The sequence below is a fragment of the Acipenser ruthenus genome, chromosome 6 (assembly GCF_902713425.1).
Source record: "Acipenser ruthenus chromosome 6, fAciRut3.2 maternal haplotype, whole genome shotgun sequence".
NCBI classification, from domain to species: Eukaryota; Metazoa; Chordata; class Actinopteri; order Acipenseriformes; family Acipenseridae; genus Acipenser; species Acipenser ruthenus.
In genome coordinates, this window is record NC_081194.1 from 10,777,676 (window position 1) to 10,798,328 (window position 20,653).

Below are 20,653 nucleotides of genomic sequence, written 5' to 3' on the forward strand. Positions count from 1 at the left end.
GGTGTTCTTTTAAGCGAAGTTCATGTTCCTTTAGTCAGTGCATTTACAATGGGAAAAATCTGTTTCACCACAAGGGTGTTAGGCTCTCTTAGGCAAAGTGTTCTCTTAGGAGGTGCTCCTATACACGGAGAGCACTGTACTAAAATAAATTCCCATTTTAAAGTATCAGTGGAATGAAAATTGTATTTTGGTTTTGATTTATTTCTAATTTATTTTGATTTTAAGTTTTCTCTTTTTTATTCAGATTGCATATACATGTTATAATAATTGTATTCAGTCTATAGGGAAAAACTATTTAAATGAATGGGGTTGGGGGCTACAGTAATGTATGGAAAGAAAGCCCATGTGATTAAATACCTGCGTAATAACTTTCCGAGCACATTGAAATAGCCTCAATTTGCAATAATTTTTTTAAAGAAATAAAATGTAAACATTTAACCTACATTTGTATAGCGTAACATATGGGCACTAAAGGGAACAATGCAGAATAACAGTAAAAAGGGTAAAACCCCCTCCAAGGGAAGTCAAATTGGCTCTAATCACCATGCTGTATTTACAGGTGAGCCTGGCAGACCCGGCTATGGCAGGGATGGACGTGATGGTGAAAGAGGGCCCCCTGGAGTGCCTGGACAGCCTGGTATCCCTGGTCCTCCTGGTCCAGCTGGACCTTCTGGTTACTGTGACCCGTCAGCATGCAACTTGCAAGCGATTGCTGCACCTCAGTCTCTGAAAGACTCCAACGTAAAAGGACCTTGAACTGGTCCCTGTGTCAACAGTAACTGCAAACATGCTGCAGGTTCAAGAGAACTGAAAACAAGACATGGGAGAGCAGTCAAAAAACAGACTTTATAAAGACAAACAAGCATTTTTTTAACACTGTAAGATATATATATATATATATATATATATATATATATATATATATATATATATATATATATATATGATGGTGCTCAATACATATAATGATTTTACCTGCAACAAATACAGTTATCCATATGTGGCCTATAATTGTAATAATGAAAATGCCCTCAGAGTTGTATTGGATCATGTGTATTAAGGCACATCTGTTAATTAGTGAAATACCACAGAAGGAATGCATTTCGTAGTGTCTGTTTTTTGCATTCTGTAAAATCCGCCCCCCCCGAAATAAACTGAATTATTTTCAGGCAAACTGCATTTAATTTTGCCACCTGTATGTACTATATTGTATAAGTTGTAAAAAAAAAAAAAACTAAAGAAAAACAGCAATATCATTGTGTACAGGAACGACTGCCTTGACTGTTCATGTGAAAACATGCTATACTGAGTACAATGTATGCTGTAAATCTCTGTAAATGTGTGATTTCTGGTTATTCATGCGAAATGAGTTTTATAAATGAGTGATTTTTTGTTCACTTACAGCTACTTTTACTCAGCAACTGCTAGTGTGTAACAAACCTCTGTTCAGCATCCTTCTCTGGTTTCAACATTGACGAGAAGGCAGTAAGCCACTGTTATTGGTCATTTTAATAATATCTAGAAGTAAGTTTTATAATGATATTATTTATTATGAAGGTCTAAAGTGACATCTAAGGTTGTACAAAAGCAGAGAAAATAAATATGAATTTTACTAAAGTGTTGCATGTTTTTGTATGAATGGTTCATTCATTATAAGGCTAGATGACAGAATGTGTGCTTTTGCTTTTTTTGTAGCTTGTCCTCATATGGGTAATACATCAACAGGAAAAAGCATGTCTGCGTGTGGGTAATAAAAAGCATATCCGCGTGTGGGTAATAAAAAGCATGTTCGCGTGTGGGTAACAAAAAGCATGTTCGCGTGTGTGTAATAAAAAGCATGTCCGCGTGTGGGTAATAAAAAGCATGTCTGCGTGTGGGTAATAAAAAGCATGTTCGCGTGTGGGTAACAAAAAGCATGTTCGCGTGTGGGTAACAAAAAGCATGCTCGCGTGTGGGTAACAAAAAGCATGCTCGCGTGTGGGTAACAAAAAGCATGTTCGCGTGTGGGTAACAAAAAGCATGTTCGCGTGTGGGTAACAAAAAGCATGTTCGCGTGTGGGTAATAAAAAGCATGTTCGCGTGTGGGTAACAAAAAGCATGTTCGTGTGTGGGTAACAAAAAGCATGTTCGTGTGTGGGTAACAAAAAGCATGTCCGCGTGTGGGTAACAAAAAGCATGTCCGCGTGTGGGTAACAAAAAGCATGTCCGCGTGTGGGTAACAAAAAGCATGTTCGCGTGTGGGTAACAAAAAGCATGTTCGCGTGTGGGTAACAAAAAGCATGTTCGCGTGTGGGTAACAAAAAGCATGCTCGCGTGTGGGTAACAAAAAGCATGCTCGCGTGTGGGTAACAAAAAGCATGTTCGCGTGTGGGTAACAAAAAGCATGTTCGCGTGTGGGTAACAAAAAGCATGTTCGCGTGTGGGTAACAAAAAGCATGTTCGCGTGTGGGTAATAAAAAGCATGTTCGCGTGTGGGTAATAAAAAGCATGTTCGCGTGTGGGTAACAAAAAGCATGTTTGCGTGTGGGTAATAAAAAGCATGTCCGCGTGTGGGTAATAAAAAGCATGTTCGCGTGTGGGTAATAAAAAGCATGTTCGCGTGTGGGTAACAAAAAGCATGTCTGCGTGTGGGTAATAAAAAGTATGTCCACGTGTGGGTAATACATCAACAGCAAGTGAGGGAAGAAAACTACATTGATTTTAGGATGAGCACTCCTGTATCTTTTAGCAACGTTTAAATAAAATAACTATTTGTTTATTACTGTATAAGACCTTGTAAAAATATGTACATTACAAAATTAATTGTATGAGTATTGCAAGATACATTTTAAGTTTGTTATGAATACTGATATTTCTAGGGGTGCATGCACAGTGTACCAGTTTTGCAGTTCTTCAAACTCTATTGTTAGACTGTATTTTGAGTTTCATTGGTCTGTACAGTATATGATTAGAGACATTCGGGATAGCATCATTGTATATTTTGCATTTTGGATTGAGAGAAAACCACCATCCAAATCAGTATTTTGAAAGAATGACTAAGCTATACCAGCTATGCAATATCAATAAGTTTTCAATGGTTTTCAAAACTGATACTAGAAAGTTTTGTTACCAGAAAACATGTTCCACTTAAAATTCCATTCAAAATAAATAGTGACAATATTTGGCCCCCAGGTGGCACCATGTGCTAAATTAAAAAAACTCCACAAGATCTGAAATGTAAAAAATCTCAAATGGCAGGGAAATATTATTATTCCCATGCCCACTTCATTGTTCTGCAGGGAGAGAACAATACTTTCCTCAGCATCAAGGAGATCCTTCCCACCTAACCTTTCCTATGGTACCAGACATTCGGACATTAAGTGCACAGGTTAACACAGAAGCATGTTTTATTTTTCATTTAAAGTTATGCAAGAGAATAAGGACAAAGATAACCATGAGTATAAAAAATACACATTTAAGTATGTTAAAACTCAATAACCATAACACAGACAAACTAATTAAATAAACTTAAATACATTTTCGTAATCTCCACATCATCTCGTTTAGCAAAATCCAGTTAGTGATCATTTCAGATTTTACATGTATGTTTTAAGTCACAATATTTGTGAGTTTAGATAACAGCTTGATATAACAGTGATACAAAACAATACATACAAGTCAAAATAACCTAATCCTCCATTGAGGTAGAACAATAAAAACATTTTGCTATTCAATAATTATAAATGTATGATGACCATACAGCACTTGTAATAAATGATAACTGATATAAATATAATGGCATAAATAAAGCAAAAACGTGTCATACACCAACATGCTTTAAACGTTGCTTGCATACACAAAAGGTTACATTATTTGGCAACTGCCATTAATATAGCATTATACAAAAGAGATCAATTTAGACACCAGAAAAAAAAAAACATATTAAAGAGGTACTCGTATTAGCAGAACCACGTTTTCACAAGACCCCAATTGTTAAAAATTTTGTAAAAATAATTTGTTTGCCATTTGTTTGAATTGAATTTCACTTTGACTCTGGTGCTGGGTCTTGGTACGGCTTAGGTTTCACAGGTGTATTTGGGACAGCTCATTTATTTATTTATTTATTTAACATTACAATGCAGTCACATATTATTCTGTTTTCTTTAAGAGATGCATGAATCAGAATGATTCATGCATATTGCAATACAGGCCAAAAAAAAAAAAAAAAGCGACAAACTTTCCCAGACTGTCCTGGTGAAATCAATGTTATCATCGAGTCAATCACGTCCTGCTCCAATGTTACAGGCCATCAGGACCTAAATAGATTCCTATGTGCAGTTTGTGCAGCACAGAAAGAAAGTGTTTTTAGACTCTACAGTGGGGCTGGGGCGATATACCCGTTACATCGGAACTGAATGACTTAATAGCACTGTGGAAGGAAAACTAGATTTTTAAAACATGTTTTTGAGGTCAGTTATTACAGCACCATGTGTCTCAATAGGCCACGTTACATGAGTGTTTTCTTTTCTCGAGACATCTGTTTCTCGTGAAATAAACGTGGACATGGTGCCTTTTTGTGTTTTCATGTAAAGCCTCTCATTTCCTTTTGGAACGCTATGCAAATGAAGGAGAGGGGGAGGGGGGTCAGATTTAAATTAGTCATGCTGACGGCCCACTTAGATTCTCATGCTGTTAACCGTGAAAGCCCCCAAAATACTGTTTACATGAGCAGACAAAAGTTTAACGTGTTTGACGTAAATGGTTATTAAAGATCTGATTTGCTGATGGGTTGTGCCTGCTTTTTTAATACTGTTTTCGTGTTGTCGCCCACACTGCTTTTCACACATCATCTGTGTGTGTCTGTGTGGGTGGGAGTGGGGGTTTGTTAGTTAGCTACCTCAGCCTCCAGCAAGAATTGTACAACAGCAATATGAAAAGGGTCCTGCTATTAGAGATATGAAGAGGGTCCTGCTATTAGAGATATGAAGAGGGTCCTGCTATTAGAGATGCACGGCTATCTTTATTTTGTATCCCGACAGTGTACTTTTATTTTGTATCACATTTTTGATTCATAAGCTTGTTTTGTATCTCTTTATACCAAATATAGCATCCTCATTTGTGCTGTACTTGTATGACTGCTTCTGCTTAATAAAGAATTGGAATATTGAGTGGTATTGTTGATTCCCAAGAAATAAGTAGCGAAAATTCCACACCACATTTTATTTTGAGAGTGGGTTAAACAACGTTCGTGTTGTGCATTGTATCAAGCTGCCTCATCCTATCCTCCTCCCTTATGGATATTAACACCCGAGCCTCTTCATCGCTGCAATGGATGTAAGTGGAGGATGGACACGAGTTTTGCTCAGACATAAGTAACTAGGAGAAATGACATGGGAGTGTAGTTATACACATTTAAACAGTACTTAGTAGTACTTTACAATAAAGAAATTTTGATAGCTGTTTGGAAAGCTAATTGCAAGTGTACTCTGAAGTACTGTACAGTAGCTGTAACCACATGAATTCACAAGCCCACGATGCAATTTATCAAACATTTTTAGTAAGTTTTAAACAGAAACTTGGTAAATACAATCTGTATGATACTTTCCAACACACATTTAGATCCGTGTATGATTAGCATTATGCAAAGTTCTAGGGAGGACGGAGAAAAAAGTGGGGTTATCTGCAACATCAATCTGATAAGGGAAATACTGCAAACAAAACATTAATTTCCCTGCTGCCATCTTTGGACCATGGTAACTTACACATTCCCATGTGACTTTTATAGCGGCTTTAGGAAAGGACCTGAACAAGCTAATTAACATTTTCGCGAGAAACTTGTGTTGAGAAATTGACAGTTTCACGGTAAAATACTGAAACCGTTTTTTGGGACACTTTCAGGAGCTTTCCCTGCCAAGTTTCACGTGTATTGTCGATTCACATGAAATAGTCACACATGTAAACTGGCCTAATGTTGATCATGGGGACAACAAATGATACAAAGTATGTAAAAAGCAGCTGTTAACATCTGACACAGTATCCGAGTAACATGTTTTACAATAGTAAATACACCCACCCCCGTGTCATCTGCACAGCATGTCCCCCCCAAAGAACATACAATTTAACCAAATGTCCTTCCATTAACATGCAGAGGTTTGCGATATACACATGCAATCTGACAAGATATTTCTGTTCCCTGTGCAAAATATTTGTAGAATTTAAAATGATAAAAAAGAGGGGAAAAAAATGAAAAACTACAAGTGGGATTGTGAAATAATATCCTATTCTACATTAGTCTGCCTCTCTAATTAATGCATTTGAATTTGCACTTAATGATATCTTAAATTGCACAACGTCATGTTCTGTGAGAAAAAAGGAAATCATTAGCATTCTGTGCATACATTGCAGAGCACTTACATGATTAAAGATCTCTCCAAATGTTCATTAAATTACATTCATTGGATACAAAAAAAACAATCATGTGAGGGTTTTGAACTTGATCCTGAGGTTAAATTAATAGGATGTACAAAATTAAACAATTCTTACCCATGTATCATTCCTTTGGTATTCAATTCATAACATCCTTGAAACTTTTTTTTTGTGTGTTGTTAATTTGAGCTAAGCATGGTTCATACTAATATTTTCTCTATTAAAAGACCATTAAAACATGCTTGTAGGTAGATCCTCCCATTTTGCATAAATGTGAGACTAAAAGTAAGAAATTGAGACTAATTTGATGATGTCTCTTCTACTATCTGTGCAAGCTTCCTTGCGGACAATTGCATAGTTAATTGCACATGCCAATGAGATACAGTCTGATTTTTTTTTTTTTATTATTACAGGGACGTTGATGTTGAGACTAATAATCAACGTAGTCTCACTCTTTAGTATCACATTGATAATGCAAACTAGAAGCATGCAGAGCTCAAACTTAAAAACTAAAATTAAAGGTTGACACCAAACAAGAATTGGAATCCAAATAACATGAATGCTACAGTATATGCGTGAGGGACTTAATTTTCTTTACCCTGTTTATCCTACCCTTACACTGCAGAATAGACAGCAGTGTTGAAATCTGAATCTCTGGCACTGGCTGCAGATAACCAGTGAAGGGCTTCTGATAAGATAGTGATGACAATGCACAAGTAAAAGTATACACAAAGCATAACCTCAACTAAACATTTTGCGCTATACAAGCACCTCCCCACCCACCATGCACATGTTTCTTTTGCAAAAAGTGAGGGGGCATGGCCCCCCTAGCAATAGCACTTGCATACACTAGAGGTTATGAATATGACAAAATGCTATCCCACACAAAGATCAATGTCCCTCATATTTTTTTTTTTATATTTAAATGACTATGGGTTTGCATTTTATTGCCTGAAAATGAAGCCTTTATTCTTGTTTCTTCTATAGCAACTAAGAAAGTATGAATCCATATTTTACTGAGGTGGGTCAATGAAAGCACAAACATGTAAAACTGTCATTTTCAGCTCAATTAAAATTTTTCGATTCATTAAGGTTGATTAAAGCTTCAAGCAAATATGACCTTGTGAAAACATTTGTGATGGTTATCATTATAGTGCCTCAATCCCTTCAAGTCCAAGGAATAAAACAAACATTAAACTCACATTTTGATTAGAACTCCTAATGATCCCTCTATTCCATGCAAAAACAACAACTCCATCACATTATCAGATGATCATGTGGTTGAATTTGACAGACACAAATTGAACTGCATTCAAAATGAACCCATTATAATTGAAAACAACAGGAAATAAGGCTGCTACCCACAAGATGCGATGCGACAAAAGGAATACAACCTATACTTTTCAGGCGACATGGGAGCGACACCAGGGCGACACTGGAGTGACACCAAATAAATAGGGTTGAATCCTATTTTTTGCGATTTGTCGTGCGACAACTAGGAAATTAACCAATCAGAGAACAGCTTCAATGCACGTGGTCCAGTAGGGTGAAGCAGTATCCAGAATGACGCAGGGAAAAATACCCAGAGCTTTATGACAAAGGTCATCGAAATTATAAAGATACAGATTTGAAAGACAATATATGAGAGTCCATTTAGAAGGAGCTGGATTAGCTTGGTATGTATGATTTATTGCCATATATGTTGAAATACCGTCAGAGAAGACACTCATAATTTCCACATCATGCTGATGAATATGTACCAGTCTTGATCATAGTTTTGCCAATAGCAATTTTTAATAGTTGTATAGATCTGGCAGTTTTCAAACTTGTCACATCGCCTATGTGTTGCTTCTGGGGTATATTGTCATGTCGCTGCAAAAGTATCTTGTCACCCAATGAAAAACCGCATCACGTCTGGTGTGTGGCAGCCTTAACACACCTTGGCCACAAAAAAGTAAATTTTGTCTGGTAAAGCATACACAATGTTTTCATAAAGTCTTTATTTTAAAAATCCTAGAGATTGTTTTAAGTATTAATAAATACTTGGATATGGTAAGTCTTAAAACGGACACATCAATATTATAATTAGTAACATAACATACAGCATTTGGTTCATTTTATGTATGAACCTGTACCTTAAAAACCCCAAAAATGTTATGATGATTTTGAAAACTGCTTTGTTTAAAAGTACATTATTCAATGTGTTATTTGAAACAGACTACAGAGATGATCCAAATAACATTTCTTACCTGTGAAAAAATGAAAACATTTTGTAAACTATACCAGTTGCCAGTGAGGATGTGTAACAATATATATTTATACATCTAAATGATGTTTCAATAAACATACCCTAGCTAAAAAGAAAAGCTAATTAAAATGAGGCCTTAAAAGATCATAGAGCTTTATGAAGGCATCAGCATAAACTTTCTAAAGTGTCAAAAGTAACTCTACAGGAAAAGTAAAAACCGCAGGCACCTTATACTGTAATAATTAACATGTATGAATTAAACTTTATAGAAACATCACTGTAAAAGTTCCTGGGTTCCACTGAATTAATAAAACATTATTGAATAATAGACTGAAAAAATAACCTTTTATATTTTTCTACCAGCAAACCTTCTCTAAAGCTAGACAGACAACGTTTACATTGTAATGTCATTTATGGCACACCTGGGAGCTACCAAGAAAAATAAAACCCTGAAATGCTACTAACCTAAATCAAATATCTCCCCTAATTAAAGCTTCAATTAAGAAAACAGATTGTAATCCTAGTGGCTTCCTACTCTATTTTATAATCTTTCTACTTTTTTACACTGCAGTATGTTTTACAGACTGTTTCATTAAAAATGCCCACAACTGAAGCCTTCAGTAAAGTAGATGTCAACATGAGTATATCAGATTCTTGCAAGCACAGTTGTGTCTTAAGCGGTAGGCCTATTTCTCAAGTGTCATGTGTCAACACATCAAAAACTCTTATAAACATTTCCCATAGTAAAAGCACATCAAGGGGTATTACAACATAGGGAAAGCATGGTAAAGCATAGATAAGCATTGTAAAGAATATCAAGGTCTTATAAAGCATATTATGGCAAACCAGGGTAAACAATGGTAAATGCATAGTATAACCATGGAAAAAGAAAAATACAGTGGTAAACTCCTATAAGGGACTCACGGACCATCAGAAACTTAAACAGCTTTTTTTGTTTGCTTGAATAATTGATGGCTATAATAGACTATTTCACAGAATAATCCTCTTTTGTCTTGTTTTTGCTATAGGCTCTTTGGGAATGTAAAGCCAATCAAAAGAAAGTAAGGGTTTATATCCTGTAGAAATCTTCCACCCTTAAGATGTGAACAGCTGACACTGAGGTGTGGTCATAAAAGAAATGTACGAGTTTGGAAAATAAAGGTTTGACAGCGCTGAGTACTACTTCTGATACAAACAGAACACGCACAATATGCACCTTTCTGAGTCATTTAGGAAAATAAAATATCTGTCCCAAGAAAAATTCAAGTAAATCAATAATTGTGAAAAAATAATCTGATAGCAGAAATTGTAAGCCCTCAATGTTGAAATATCTTACTCTGATAAAGCCCAAAATATACACATAACACCATTCAAGACAGCAGTATATACAGTTCTTATACAAATGTCCAACATGTAATGTAAACTATAAAAATGTGAATTACCTGTGCAATGTATTAAGAGTGGTATCTTCCCAGCACAACGGAAAGCGGCTGTGTCCATTGTGCACATAGTGAAAAAAAAAAAAAGGATAACTACCACACAGATACCAAAAGTGTCTTATCACAAACATGATTCAGAATAACAAGTTGTAAATGAAATACAATATGTAAAATAAATAACCACAGGTGTGGATAGAAACCAGCTACATTGATAATGATAAACACTATTTACAATTGGAGTTTGCCATGATTTCTTAAATGAAAAAAAAAAAAAAAAACTCCATAACAACTTAATTCTTCCAGCAGTAACAAAAAGCAGCTTATTTTGGGGGCCTGTTGATCAGGAGTCACCCTTTTCAGAATCAGATCAAAGCCTAAGTACGAAAAAGCATGTGTTTATATTTCTTGGCTTATTCAGGCTACTTTTGGGAAGAAAAACAAAAGTTGGGCAAAAAAGAACATGTCAAAAGTACAATCAAATATTTAGGTCTATGGAACTTTAGATACACACTCATGCATGGAATGCAGTCTGGGAAGGTTCTAGAAAGAAAAAAAACTTAAATATAGAGAGATAGAGATTTCTAAAGAAACTGAATAAATAATTGAAACTGTAAAATGTTCAGAAAGGACTCTCTTACGAGTGTATACAGACAGCAATAATGTACTTTACACTAATCCTTAAAGCACTGCTGTTTTACAAAAATAAATACGAGACTTGTGTGAGTTTCCTATCCGTTCCGTCGCGGGTTGGATACAGGATAGTAACAGTCATCTGGGTTACACCTTCCATTCAGTCCTTGGGGCCCTGGTGGGCCTGCAGGGCCAGGGGAACCAGTTGGGCCTGAATGACCAGTCCCAGGCGGGCCTAGGAGGAAACAGATCGGGTGTTAATACCGTACATCATCCAGGCTTCAAAATAAGCCACAGCTATAATTTTTTACAAAAAGGAGAACCGCCCTGGATTGACTCAACCTGTAAACAGAGTACACAGAATCAAAAAGTACCCCCACTGGCTAATAATGTTCTGCACAACAGGTGGCAAATGCAGAGCTGGGATATAACAACCAATGAAACAGTGTACTTCTTACTCCTCGGCTTTACAAACATGTTCTAATTTTGTGTATTTTAAGCTTGCTCCCTTTTAAAATGAAATGACCTCTGAATGTATGATTGAGTTTTACAATATGTATAATTAAGGCTGCATGTTACCGTTTAAAAACAGGTATTTCAAGATATTTCATGATTAAACATAATATTTATTAAAGCAGAAAAAAATAGCATTGTCACATTTTCTCTAGAGTTATACAACGAATGTTCCTAAATATTGAAATACTTACCTAAAAACACAGTAAATGCTAAATTGTAGAATATTTAGTTTTTTATGTCCACCTTTTGAAAGACATTCTATTTTCACCATCAGTGAATTATCAAACAAAATAAAAACATAAATGTAAAATGTAAAAACATAAATAACAACAGACACAGGAAACGTCCCCTTTTTGTACTGAGCAGAGCGATCTTTAGCAGAAATATTTCCGATCTTCAATGCAGCTGGTGTATTTTTCGTTTAAGACATTTTAAAGAAATCGTGCAGCTCTATGCAGTGTGTTCAGTCATTTACTGGAAGCAAACTAACCTGCCTGCCTAAATGCAGTGCAACAGGAAGTGCGTCAATAAGGAAAATGTTTGCGGTATTTATTTTGAAGTGTAAAAATATGTACATTTACACTATTCTTTCAGGAATGTGAAATTTCACAGGGATCTACATATCACACGGCAATGGGTACATTTCACGGAAATTGTGAAGTCTGTGATAACTGTGAAAAAAATACAGCCTTACATATAATATGTCCTTTGAAAAGGCAATACAGACTGAGGATAACAAAAAAGATAAAATAATTTGAAAAGAAAAAAAAATCATAATAATCTTTTTCTACCTTGTTTTGTTTTCTGCCAATACAGTATGATGAAGTAATCAATCAAGCAAGATCATTAAGTAACTACCATTCATTAAGCAACTAAAAAAAAAAAAAAATACATTTCAAGGGCTTTAATCTCGGCAGATATTCTACACTGACAAGCTAAATTGCTTGTCTTTATGGATCAGTTGCTCTAAAGACTCAATGCTCATTAGTACCATTATGAGGCAGTAGACTCCCCCCCACCTTTTATTTTTTTTATAGAATAGATATATCATGGCTATTAATCATTCTCCTTTTTAAATTTCAAGGCATCATCCCTATTGATCCTATTTCTAGCCTCCCTCTAGTTGATGAGTGAATTTTTAGGCAGGTAATTGATTCCATCACTCAGCTGTTTTAGTCCTGTTCATTATGAGTACCTCAAAGGGCAGTAGAAAAGTTTACAGAATTCTGTAACTAGGAATTGTTTTTATTTTGTATTTAACTTTATTAAAACACAAAACATGTTGTATTCCACTACGTAAATGGTTTCCACTGCCCCTCGTAGTTATTTGACCCACATAACTCTCTCTCTCTCTCTCTCTCTCTATCGCTCTCTCTCGCTCTCTCTCTCGCTCTCTCTCTCGCTCTCTCTCTCTGGATTGTGGGAAGGGCCTGTGAGCAAGGAGCGGTGAACTGTGCGAGCGGTGAGCTGTATCAGTAACTTTAAAATAGTTTAATTAAATATTAAATAAATACTTTTTTTATTCTGTATGAGTTTGTTTTAATATCTGCAAACTTTGTAGTCAGCTTGTGCACCCAGGGATGGGCTCCCAGTCGGGTGGAACAGTGGGGGGAATACGAGTTCAGGTGGAAGATGTGTTGTTGGCGGTGGGAAAGTCAGTTGGGTTTGGAAATATTAAATCTGTCTCACGAATGAACAAAGCAATAGTTGTTTTTCTGAGTCAAGAAAACCTGGTCAATAAAATTGTGGAAGAAATGTTTGTTATAAATGGTTAGTTAATTTCAGTCATGCCCCTATCTACACCTTTGACTAAAGTTATTCTTTCAAATAGAGAGCTCTCTCGAAATGGCAAAATAATGTCGCCTTGTAAACAAACTCCACTCGGTTGCAAGGCACAAGAAATTAGACATGTAATGTCTTTCAAAAGGCAGGTTTGTGTGCTTCTGAACGATCCTGATCTTGTTTTAAATGTTGCATGGCGTTTTAACATTGAAGGTAGGGACTATGTAGTGTTTGCGAGTACAGACATAATGAAATGTTTTCGTTGTGGGGAACAGGAGCACCTCAAATATGCATGCCCCTGGTTAAAAGCAGAAGCAGGTCTGTAGTAGTGGTAGTAGCAGTGGCAACAGAGAGGGGGCCGGGTGGTTCAGAGAGCGCAGGTTTAATTTCAGTTGACCAGGAAAAAGCTTTTGACAGAGCTGACCATGAGTATTTGTTTCATACACTGAAGGCATCTGGTTTTGGTGCTGTTTTTATTTCTAATATTAGACTCCTCTATAAGAATGTTTTTAGCCTGGTGAAAGCAAACAATGGTCTGAGTGTCCCTTTCCCTGTGTAGAGGGGGATACAGCAGGGCTACTCCCTCTCAGGGATGCTCTACTCCCTCTCTATAGAGCCCTTCATGCACCAGCTGGGAGAAGCTAACAGGGCTGCCAGCAGCGCCCAACAGCGCACCCATCAGGCTCTGCGCATATGCTGATGACCTTAATGTCTTTGTCACCAATGACCGTGATGTTGCTGTGCTGGAGTCCTGCATTAAGAATTATGAAAAGGCCATCTCAGCTTGGGTCAACGGCACAAAAAGATGAAGTGACTCCCCCATCACTGCCCCCAGCGCTGACCTGGGAAAACACTGGGGTGAAGATATTGGGAGTACTGTTTGGAAAAGAAGCATTCATGCAACGTAACTGGGAGGGATTGCTGGATAAAGTGAAAGGGAGGGTGCAGAGCTGGCAGTGGCTCCTTTCACTACTGCATTATAATTATTATTATTTATTTCTTAGCAGACGCCCTTATCCAGAGCGACTTACAATTGTTACAAGATATCACATTATTTTTTACATACAATCACCCATTTATACAGTTGGGTTTTTACTGGAGCAATCTAGGTAAAGTACCCTGCTCAAGGGTACAGCAGCAGTGTCCCCCACCTGGGATTGAACCCCAGACCCTCCGGTCAAGAGTCCAGAGCCCTAACCATTGGGGACTGGGTGTGTGATGTGAGCGAGGAGGGGGAGCTAGCTCTCTCTCTCTCTCTCTCTCTCTCAGCACTTTACACGCGCATTGTAACCAGTTTTGAATATCAGGTCATATACAGAGTAATTATTCAATGTCCACTGGTTCACATTAGTTTTACATTGCCACAAGACACTGGGAACAGTGTGTGGTTGTAATCGCTGGAATGAATCATCACTTTCTGCTTACCTGGAGGCCCAGCAGGACCTGGTTCTCCTAGAAGTCCTATGCCTGGTTGACCTCTTTCTCCTTTCTGGCCGCGGTAGCCTAGACAAAAACAAAGTCGTCTGTGAATTCATGTACAGTTGTAGGGTTTTCTACCACTCAGAAATATCCGATATATTTGTCAGTATATTCTGCTTTCCCACTCTGTACAGCTATGGCCAAAAGTTTTGCATCACCCTATAGAATGAACAAATGTTGCTTCATAAAGTTGAATGAAACCTGCTGAATAATGTTACATTAACATACTGAATTACGTAAACAGTGAATGAAATGAAATTGATTTAATTCAATCATAATTACTATTTACAAAACAGGTTATAACATTTTTTGCAACAAGTCATTAAGATTTTAAATCTGGGAAAAGCAATTTAACTGAACTCGCTTTTATGTTCGGTTTGAATTACATAAAGAGCTGCCTTTTTTTTTACAATATCAATGAAATAGAATCATAGTCTCATTCAAGTTACGGGAGAAAAAAACAAGTGATCTTGGTTCACAATCAGGAGTTTAATTAAGAAACAGAGTTGGCTCATTAATTTTAAAAGGGACATTACTTGAACAAAAATAAAAACTATTTGCCCAACGGGCAAAGTTTAACAGTATAACACAAAACTTGTTCTCCCGGGCGTTGGGCGATATGAATTGCACACTCCTGCCACTGTTTTCAGTGAAAGCAAACTCTTCCTCCCATTCAGGCTTAAGCCTCATACTTTCATATATTACTAGTGGATGGTTTGCTCAATGCCATTGTCGCCACGAAATGAACAACCACTTAATTCAAAATTATGAAATTCACTTTCAACCGCACATCTGGCTTTCACTCGAGGTGATCGAAAAATCGAAGGTCATCAAGTGACGAAATGTCCTTGCAGTGAACATGCAGCCTCAAAGAAACAGGAGAGAGAGAGAACGGTAGAGAAGAAAGAATAATAAACACAAATGAATACAGAGAACACAAATAATAAACGTGTTGTGTTTATTTTTACTTTTTCTCCTTGTTTTTGTTTATTATTCTTTCTTCAGTTCATTCGAGCCGCAAAGTGTGTGTCACCGGGAGCCTCACTTGAAATGCTCAGGAGTGGCATGCGGCTCGCGAGCAGCGCTGTGGCCACCTCTGCTGTATACTATTGCCATACAAAAAACAGGACACACCTTAAAACATTAAGGATACCATATTTGTATGCTTGCGGTTTACTGTTACTACTGTATACTGTACTACACTATACTACTGTATGTATAGTGCATAGTATAGTAATATATACTGTATATTTATTAGGTCCCTCCTACAACTTTTAAGAATTGACATTTACAATTACCAGAGACCACAAAGAAAACATCTGAAATGATTCTGCAAGGTTCTACCAATAAGATCAGGCCTGTAAGAACACAACCTGCAGACTAATTCTAACCTTCAGAGCACCAGTCAGTGATGTAAAGGGCTCTGCAACTTCATGACCACAATGCAAAGAAGGCAGACTATCAGTTTGACCGGTTTAAGACGCCAAGCACATAAGCAAAACAGATGTCTGCTTACAAAATAAAGCATGCCAGCCACATTCACAGCATGCTTGGTAAACATGTGACATCGCACATTTTAATTCAGAAATCAAAAGCAGTAGTTTTTTTTTTGGGACAGGGATCTAGAATGTGTTATGTATGTTTCCACTGAAAAGCATTCCAGCATTGATTTATAATGAAAATATTCAAACACTATACACTGTTTGAATAATCTTGGTACACAAAGTTCCGCTTGTAATGATTTACATTGAGACCAAATGGCAAAGACCACTCTGTGCTGGTATGTTCTGCTGAGTAGTTTATGTCTCGGGCACATTAGCCATTTTATACTGTAGTTTTGAACTATAATACAATATGCTGATACTCTTACACAGGTAGCTTGGAGTTATATGATTTAACCTAGGCCAGTAAAAGGACTGTGATATAAATAGATGCATTGCCTATAGCCGGCAGGAAAATATAATAATATTGTATGTGTGAAATCAGTAGAGTATTGTGAATGATGCCTTTAACAAAAAACAAACAAAAATAAATAAATCATTCTCCTAAACTTTTACTTTGAAGCACACTCAACAGCACTGCCGGAGGTTCCAAAACAGTAATAATAACAATATCTATACAATCTAAGACATGAGATCATCATTGTATTGATTTGTAATAATCATGCTGCTACAATATAGACAGTACTTCGAAATTAAGACAAAGCACAGGTGTTTATAATGATATTATAGAACTGGTGATTAAATACAACACAGATTATTTCCTAATAATACTAAAAAGAGACCTTGCCTAAGTTCAAAGTTATGGTTGAACACTGACTTTTTAGTATGTATGTACCACAAAACAGATAGATTTGAAACTAGTCTAATATAAACTTTAATGATAGCACAAGACAACAAATCATTGTTTATATTGTTTACACATACTTCACAGAAACCCCATACTGTATGTCAGAGGTTCAAAGCCTCCCATGACATTAAGCAACCTGACGGAGGACCTTCACCTGCAATGCTGATTGTGAGCCCTTTAGTGAGAGAGGTTGTTCATTGGTACCAGTAGAAGTGCTACTGCTTTCATTATGTTTAGTGTCATTTCTCTGACATTTGAGAAACTGCTCCATAATTACTGCACACAGTTGTAGAGTGTACAACTGCAACATAAAAGACTGCCTGTAAAGGTAAGCGGGTATGGTTTATTTTATTTATGTACTGCAGGTGGATGAAAACAGCAAGAACACCACAAAAAAACATATATTAGCAAAACTCAAATGAAGCAGCATTTATTTATTTATTATTAAATAATGTGTTAGAATTAAGTGCATTAATATAATAGCCTAATTTGTTCTCCTTACAATCACCCCCTTTTGCTGTATATTGGTACATACTGTTAGCAAAGACATGAGCTGACGTCAGTGTTAAATAACTCCAAGCACCTAACAACAGCGTTCTTGTAAATGAATTGATTAATTTTAAAAGAGAAAGCCCTATATGGTAGGTTACTAGTTGACGTAGGTGTCGAATCAGTCCTGATACAGGTATATTTCTGTGGTCTTACTTCAAAAGAACTTTGTAAAGTTCAAGGTAAAACAGCCTTTTAAAACATATCTGCAGACCCTTTTGAAATCCAACCAGGTACAGAAATTCAAACAGCAAATCATCACTGATGTGAGGGATATTACTAGGAACAGGGCAGACAGACAGAGTTTAAATTAATTATCTCCATGGCAATGCCCAAAACAACATTTGCCTTAGCTTCTTCTACGCATATCCCACACTGAGCTAGGCAGAGTGGGTTTCTTTCACAAGCCTGTCCACATTGCTATTAGATTCTCTAATTCGCAGATCATTTTTCATTTATCTTATATTCCCTTGAGTCAGTCTCACTTGGCAATTCTTTCCTGGTCTTCATTCCACATCCTGCTCAGGAATCAGATCAAACCAAGATATTCAGCTAGCAAAATACAATAACTGTGAATCCTTACAAAGAAAGTTTAATCTAATTTCATTAATCTCACTGGCAGTTTTCTTTGGCCTTTTTTTCACCCTTCTTGATTGCACTATACTTTTCTATCATTTCTTTCTCATTTCGCTATTGAACAATTTTTGTATTGCCTTACCGTTTTGCTTTTTTAGTTTGAACTACCTTTGAATGTCTTCAAGATTTTAACTGGTTATTCCTTCTCTGTAAAGTACAAAAACAATTTTGTCTCTGTTCTCGTCCCAGATATACACTACGGACGGATTGCACATATAAAATATGATCATCTGGACATTACTGATTGGGTTAATTCTAAACACTATCAGTTATCTGTAGGGGCATGAATTAAGCAGTACTCTGTATCGATTGTTATTGAGTGCTATAATTCTCATAGAATCCAGGCACAGATTACTCTTTAAAAGTGCTTTTTAATCAAAACTATCTGGCATGATCTACCAAGGATCAAAAGTTGAGAGTCAGCAGCTCAATGTGCAGAGTAAGTGTAAATGCTCTTACCTTGAGGTCCTGGTGACCCAGGCTCCCCTGGTTGCCCAGGTAACCCATCATTGCCTGGAGGGCCTGGTCTTCCATGAGCAGCTAGTATTGCAGCAGGGAACTTCATGTGTGGGGCAAAGCCAGGCATCCTCTCTGCAATGCAAGATAGGTGTAATGTCAAGATGCAACATCAAGGCTGGCCTGTATCTAAACAATAATTTCTGGTTTCCTGTGCACATGTGGAAGAATGAAGGCTGATGACGAACCATGTTTTATTAGGCACTTGCTCACTTAGGCAAATGAAATAAAAATAAAACAAATAATCAAAAAGTAAACATAAATGTAAATAAACTTTCTTGTTTAACAAAAAAAAAAATCCAACTTACCTTCAAATACCCTTAAAACTTCTTCTCGAATAAATATTTTTAATTCCTCAAATGAAGCAGGATCAGCCTGATAAAAAATGTGATAAAAGAGTTATGATTAGATATTACTGTTTTGAAATGATAACAGACTTGGGTTATGAACAAAATCACACTCTCTTCTCAAAGACATTTTTAAATATAATGCTATCAAAGACTATGCATTGAGCAAGTTTATGGTTGTTTATGACCATCTACTGTTTCATGTTGGTCTCCAGTCTCGATGATTTAAGAAACTTATATATTAGCCCACAAAATATTCAACATAATAATAATAATAATAATAATAATAATAATAATAATAATAAGGTTAGAAAAATAATTCCACAACCTGGCTCAGCGTGCTATTGTAAATTACAACATGTTAGTTTAGTTATGCAGATTATTGCTTTTAGAACAAACCAATATAGGAAATGCACCAGGTGCTAATTAATCCCAGTTAAATCACCAGAGCTCAAATTACTAAGAGCGTTGAAAGTGGTTTGAAAATCATGAGGCAATCCCATAGGAAATAAAAACAGGTGGCTTAGATTGTTATCGCCCCATAAAAAAAATCTGAACAATTATCAAGATATCTTACCATCGGGCCTGGAGGACCAGGTGAGCCCAAGGGCCCTGGATTCCCTGTATCTCCTGGCGGGCCTTTGGGTCCTATAGGTCCCACATCCCCTTTGTCTCCCAGTCGCCCTCGTACCCCCTGAAGACCTCTTTCTCCAGGTATGCCTGGATCCCCCTGTGAGGAAAAGGGGCAAACTGATGATTTGCGGTTTGCATCACAGTGTATTTCTAAGGTGCAGTATAGGTAATCGATAGTTCACCAGCAATAAACATCTCCAGCAATTACAAACAGAAACAAACCAAAGGAGACACCACAAAGTGAGGGTATGCATGTGTCACTGTCCCCGATCTGTGTCCACAATTCCTGGCTTATTGCACTTTGTACTGCACAACATCATTTTAATATTATGTGATACATTATTTTTTTTTGGTGTTTTGTTTTGTTTTATGTCTAAAAGGCACTGAGACCCGATGGAAATGACATTTGATCACTACAAATCTTGGCTGAATTTGAATTGATAATCCACAGCCAATCAACCGAGACACTCAAACCCCTGGCAGAACTAGTTTAGTTCATAAAACTATATAACTTATTGTATTACTTGTATTGTAACACTTGAAATGTATATGCTTACGATTGTAAGTCGCCCTGGATAAGGGTGTCTGCTAAGAAATAAATAATAATAATAATAATAACTTACACGCTCTCCTTTGGCTCCTCTGTCTCCGGTTCTACCAGTTGCTCCCTGTAAAAGGGAAACACAAGCACACATTTTCATTCAAAACTCTTCAATATGTGGTAACCATGACAACATCAATCACAGAAGCCATCAGCTTAGATAAGCAGCTTGTTGCTGGTCTAGAATTAAAACTGACCCTGGAGCTGGAGTTGTAGCATTCACTTGAGCAGCACATCACTCATAACTAAAACTGGTTGCCAGCTTTAGTCAGACACTTCACCACCCCCCCAACATTTCAGAAAGACACTTAAAAAATGATTATTAAAATGTTTTAAATTTTGCTGGAAGCCTAGATTTTAATTCCTGTGCTGTATTTAAATGATGCTATTGTGTAAGGTTAATGTAATCAGTGCATGGATGCTGTGGCTGCTGCCCTGTTTGTCCCCGCTCCAGGACATCTTCGTTAATGAAATGTACATCTTGGTCAAAACAGATTTTTTAAATAATTACATTCTCTAACGC

At 36.7% G+C, this 20,653-nt stretch overlaps 2 protein-coding genes across 2 annotated transcripts in view; one reads left to right on the forward strand and one right to left on the reverse strand.

The window, feature by feature from the left end:
- The window catches only part of LOC117411272 (collagen alpha-1(IX) chain), a 35,295-nt gene extending 34,050 nt beyond the window's left edge, over positions 1-1,245 (forward strand). Inside the window, exon 38 of the mRNA XM_059025929.1 lies at positions 560-1,245. Within this exon, the coding sequence (XP_058881912.1) occupies positions 560-756 (197 nt within the window). The 3' untranslated portion in view covers positions 757-1,245. The remainder of the gene's footprint in view (positions 1-559) is intronic.
- A 2,123-nt stretch (positions 1,246-3,368) lies between these two features.
- The window catches only part of LOC117410981 (collagen alpha-1(XIX) chain-like), a 111,550-nt gene continuing 94,265 nt past the window's right edge, over positions 3,369-20,653 (reverse strand). Inside the window, exons 50-55 of the mRNA XM_034017967.3 lie at positions 20,153-20,197; positions 19,474-19,626; positions 18,858-18,924; positions 18,493-18,624; positions 14,446-14,523; positions 3,369-10,957 (exon numbers count right to left, since the gene is read on the reverse strand). Coding sequence (XP_033873858.2) covers positions 10,821-10,957; positions 14,446-14,523; positions 18,493-18,624; positions 18,858-18,924; positions 19,474-19,626; positions 20,153-20,197 — 612 coding nt within the window. The 3' untranslated portion in view covers positions 3,369-10,820. The remainder of the gene's footprint in view (positions 10,958-14,445; positions 14,524-18,492; positions 18,625-18,857; positions 18,925-19,473; positions 19,627-20,152; positions 20,198-20,653) is intronic.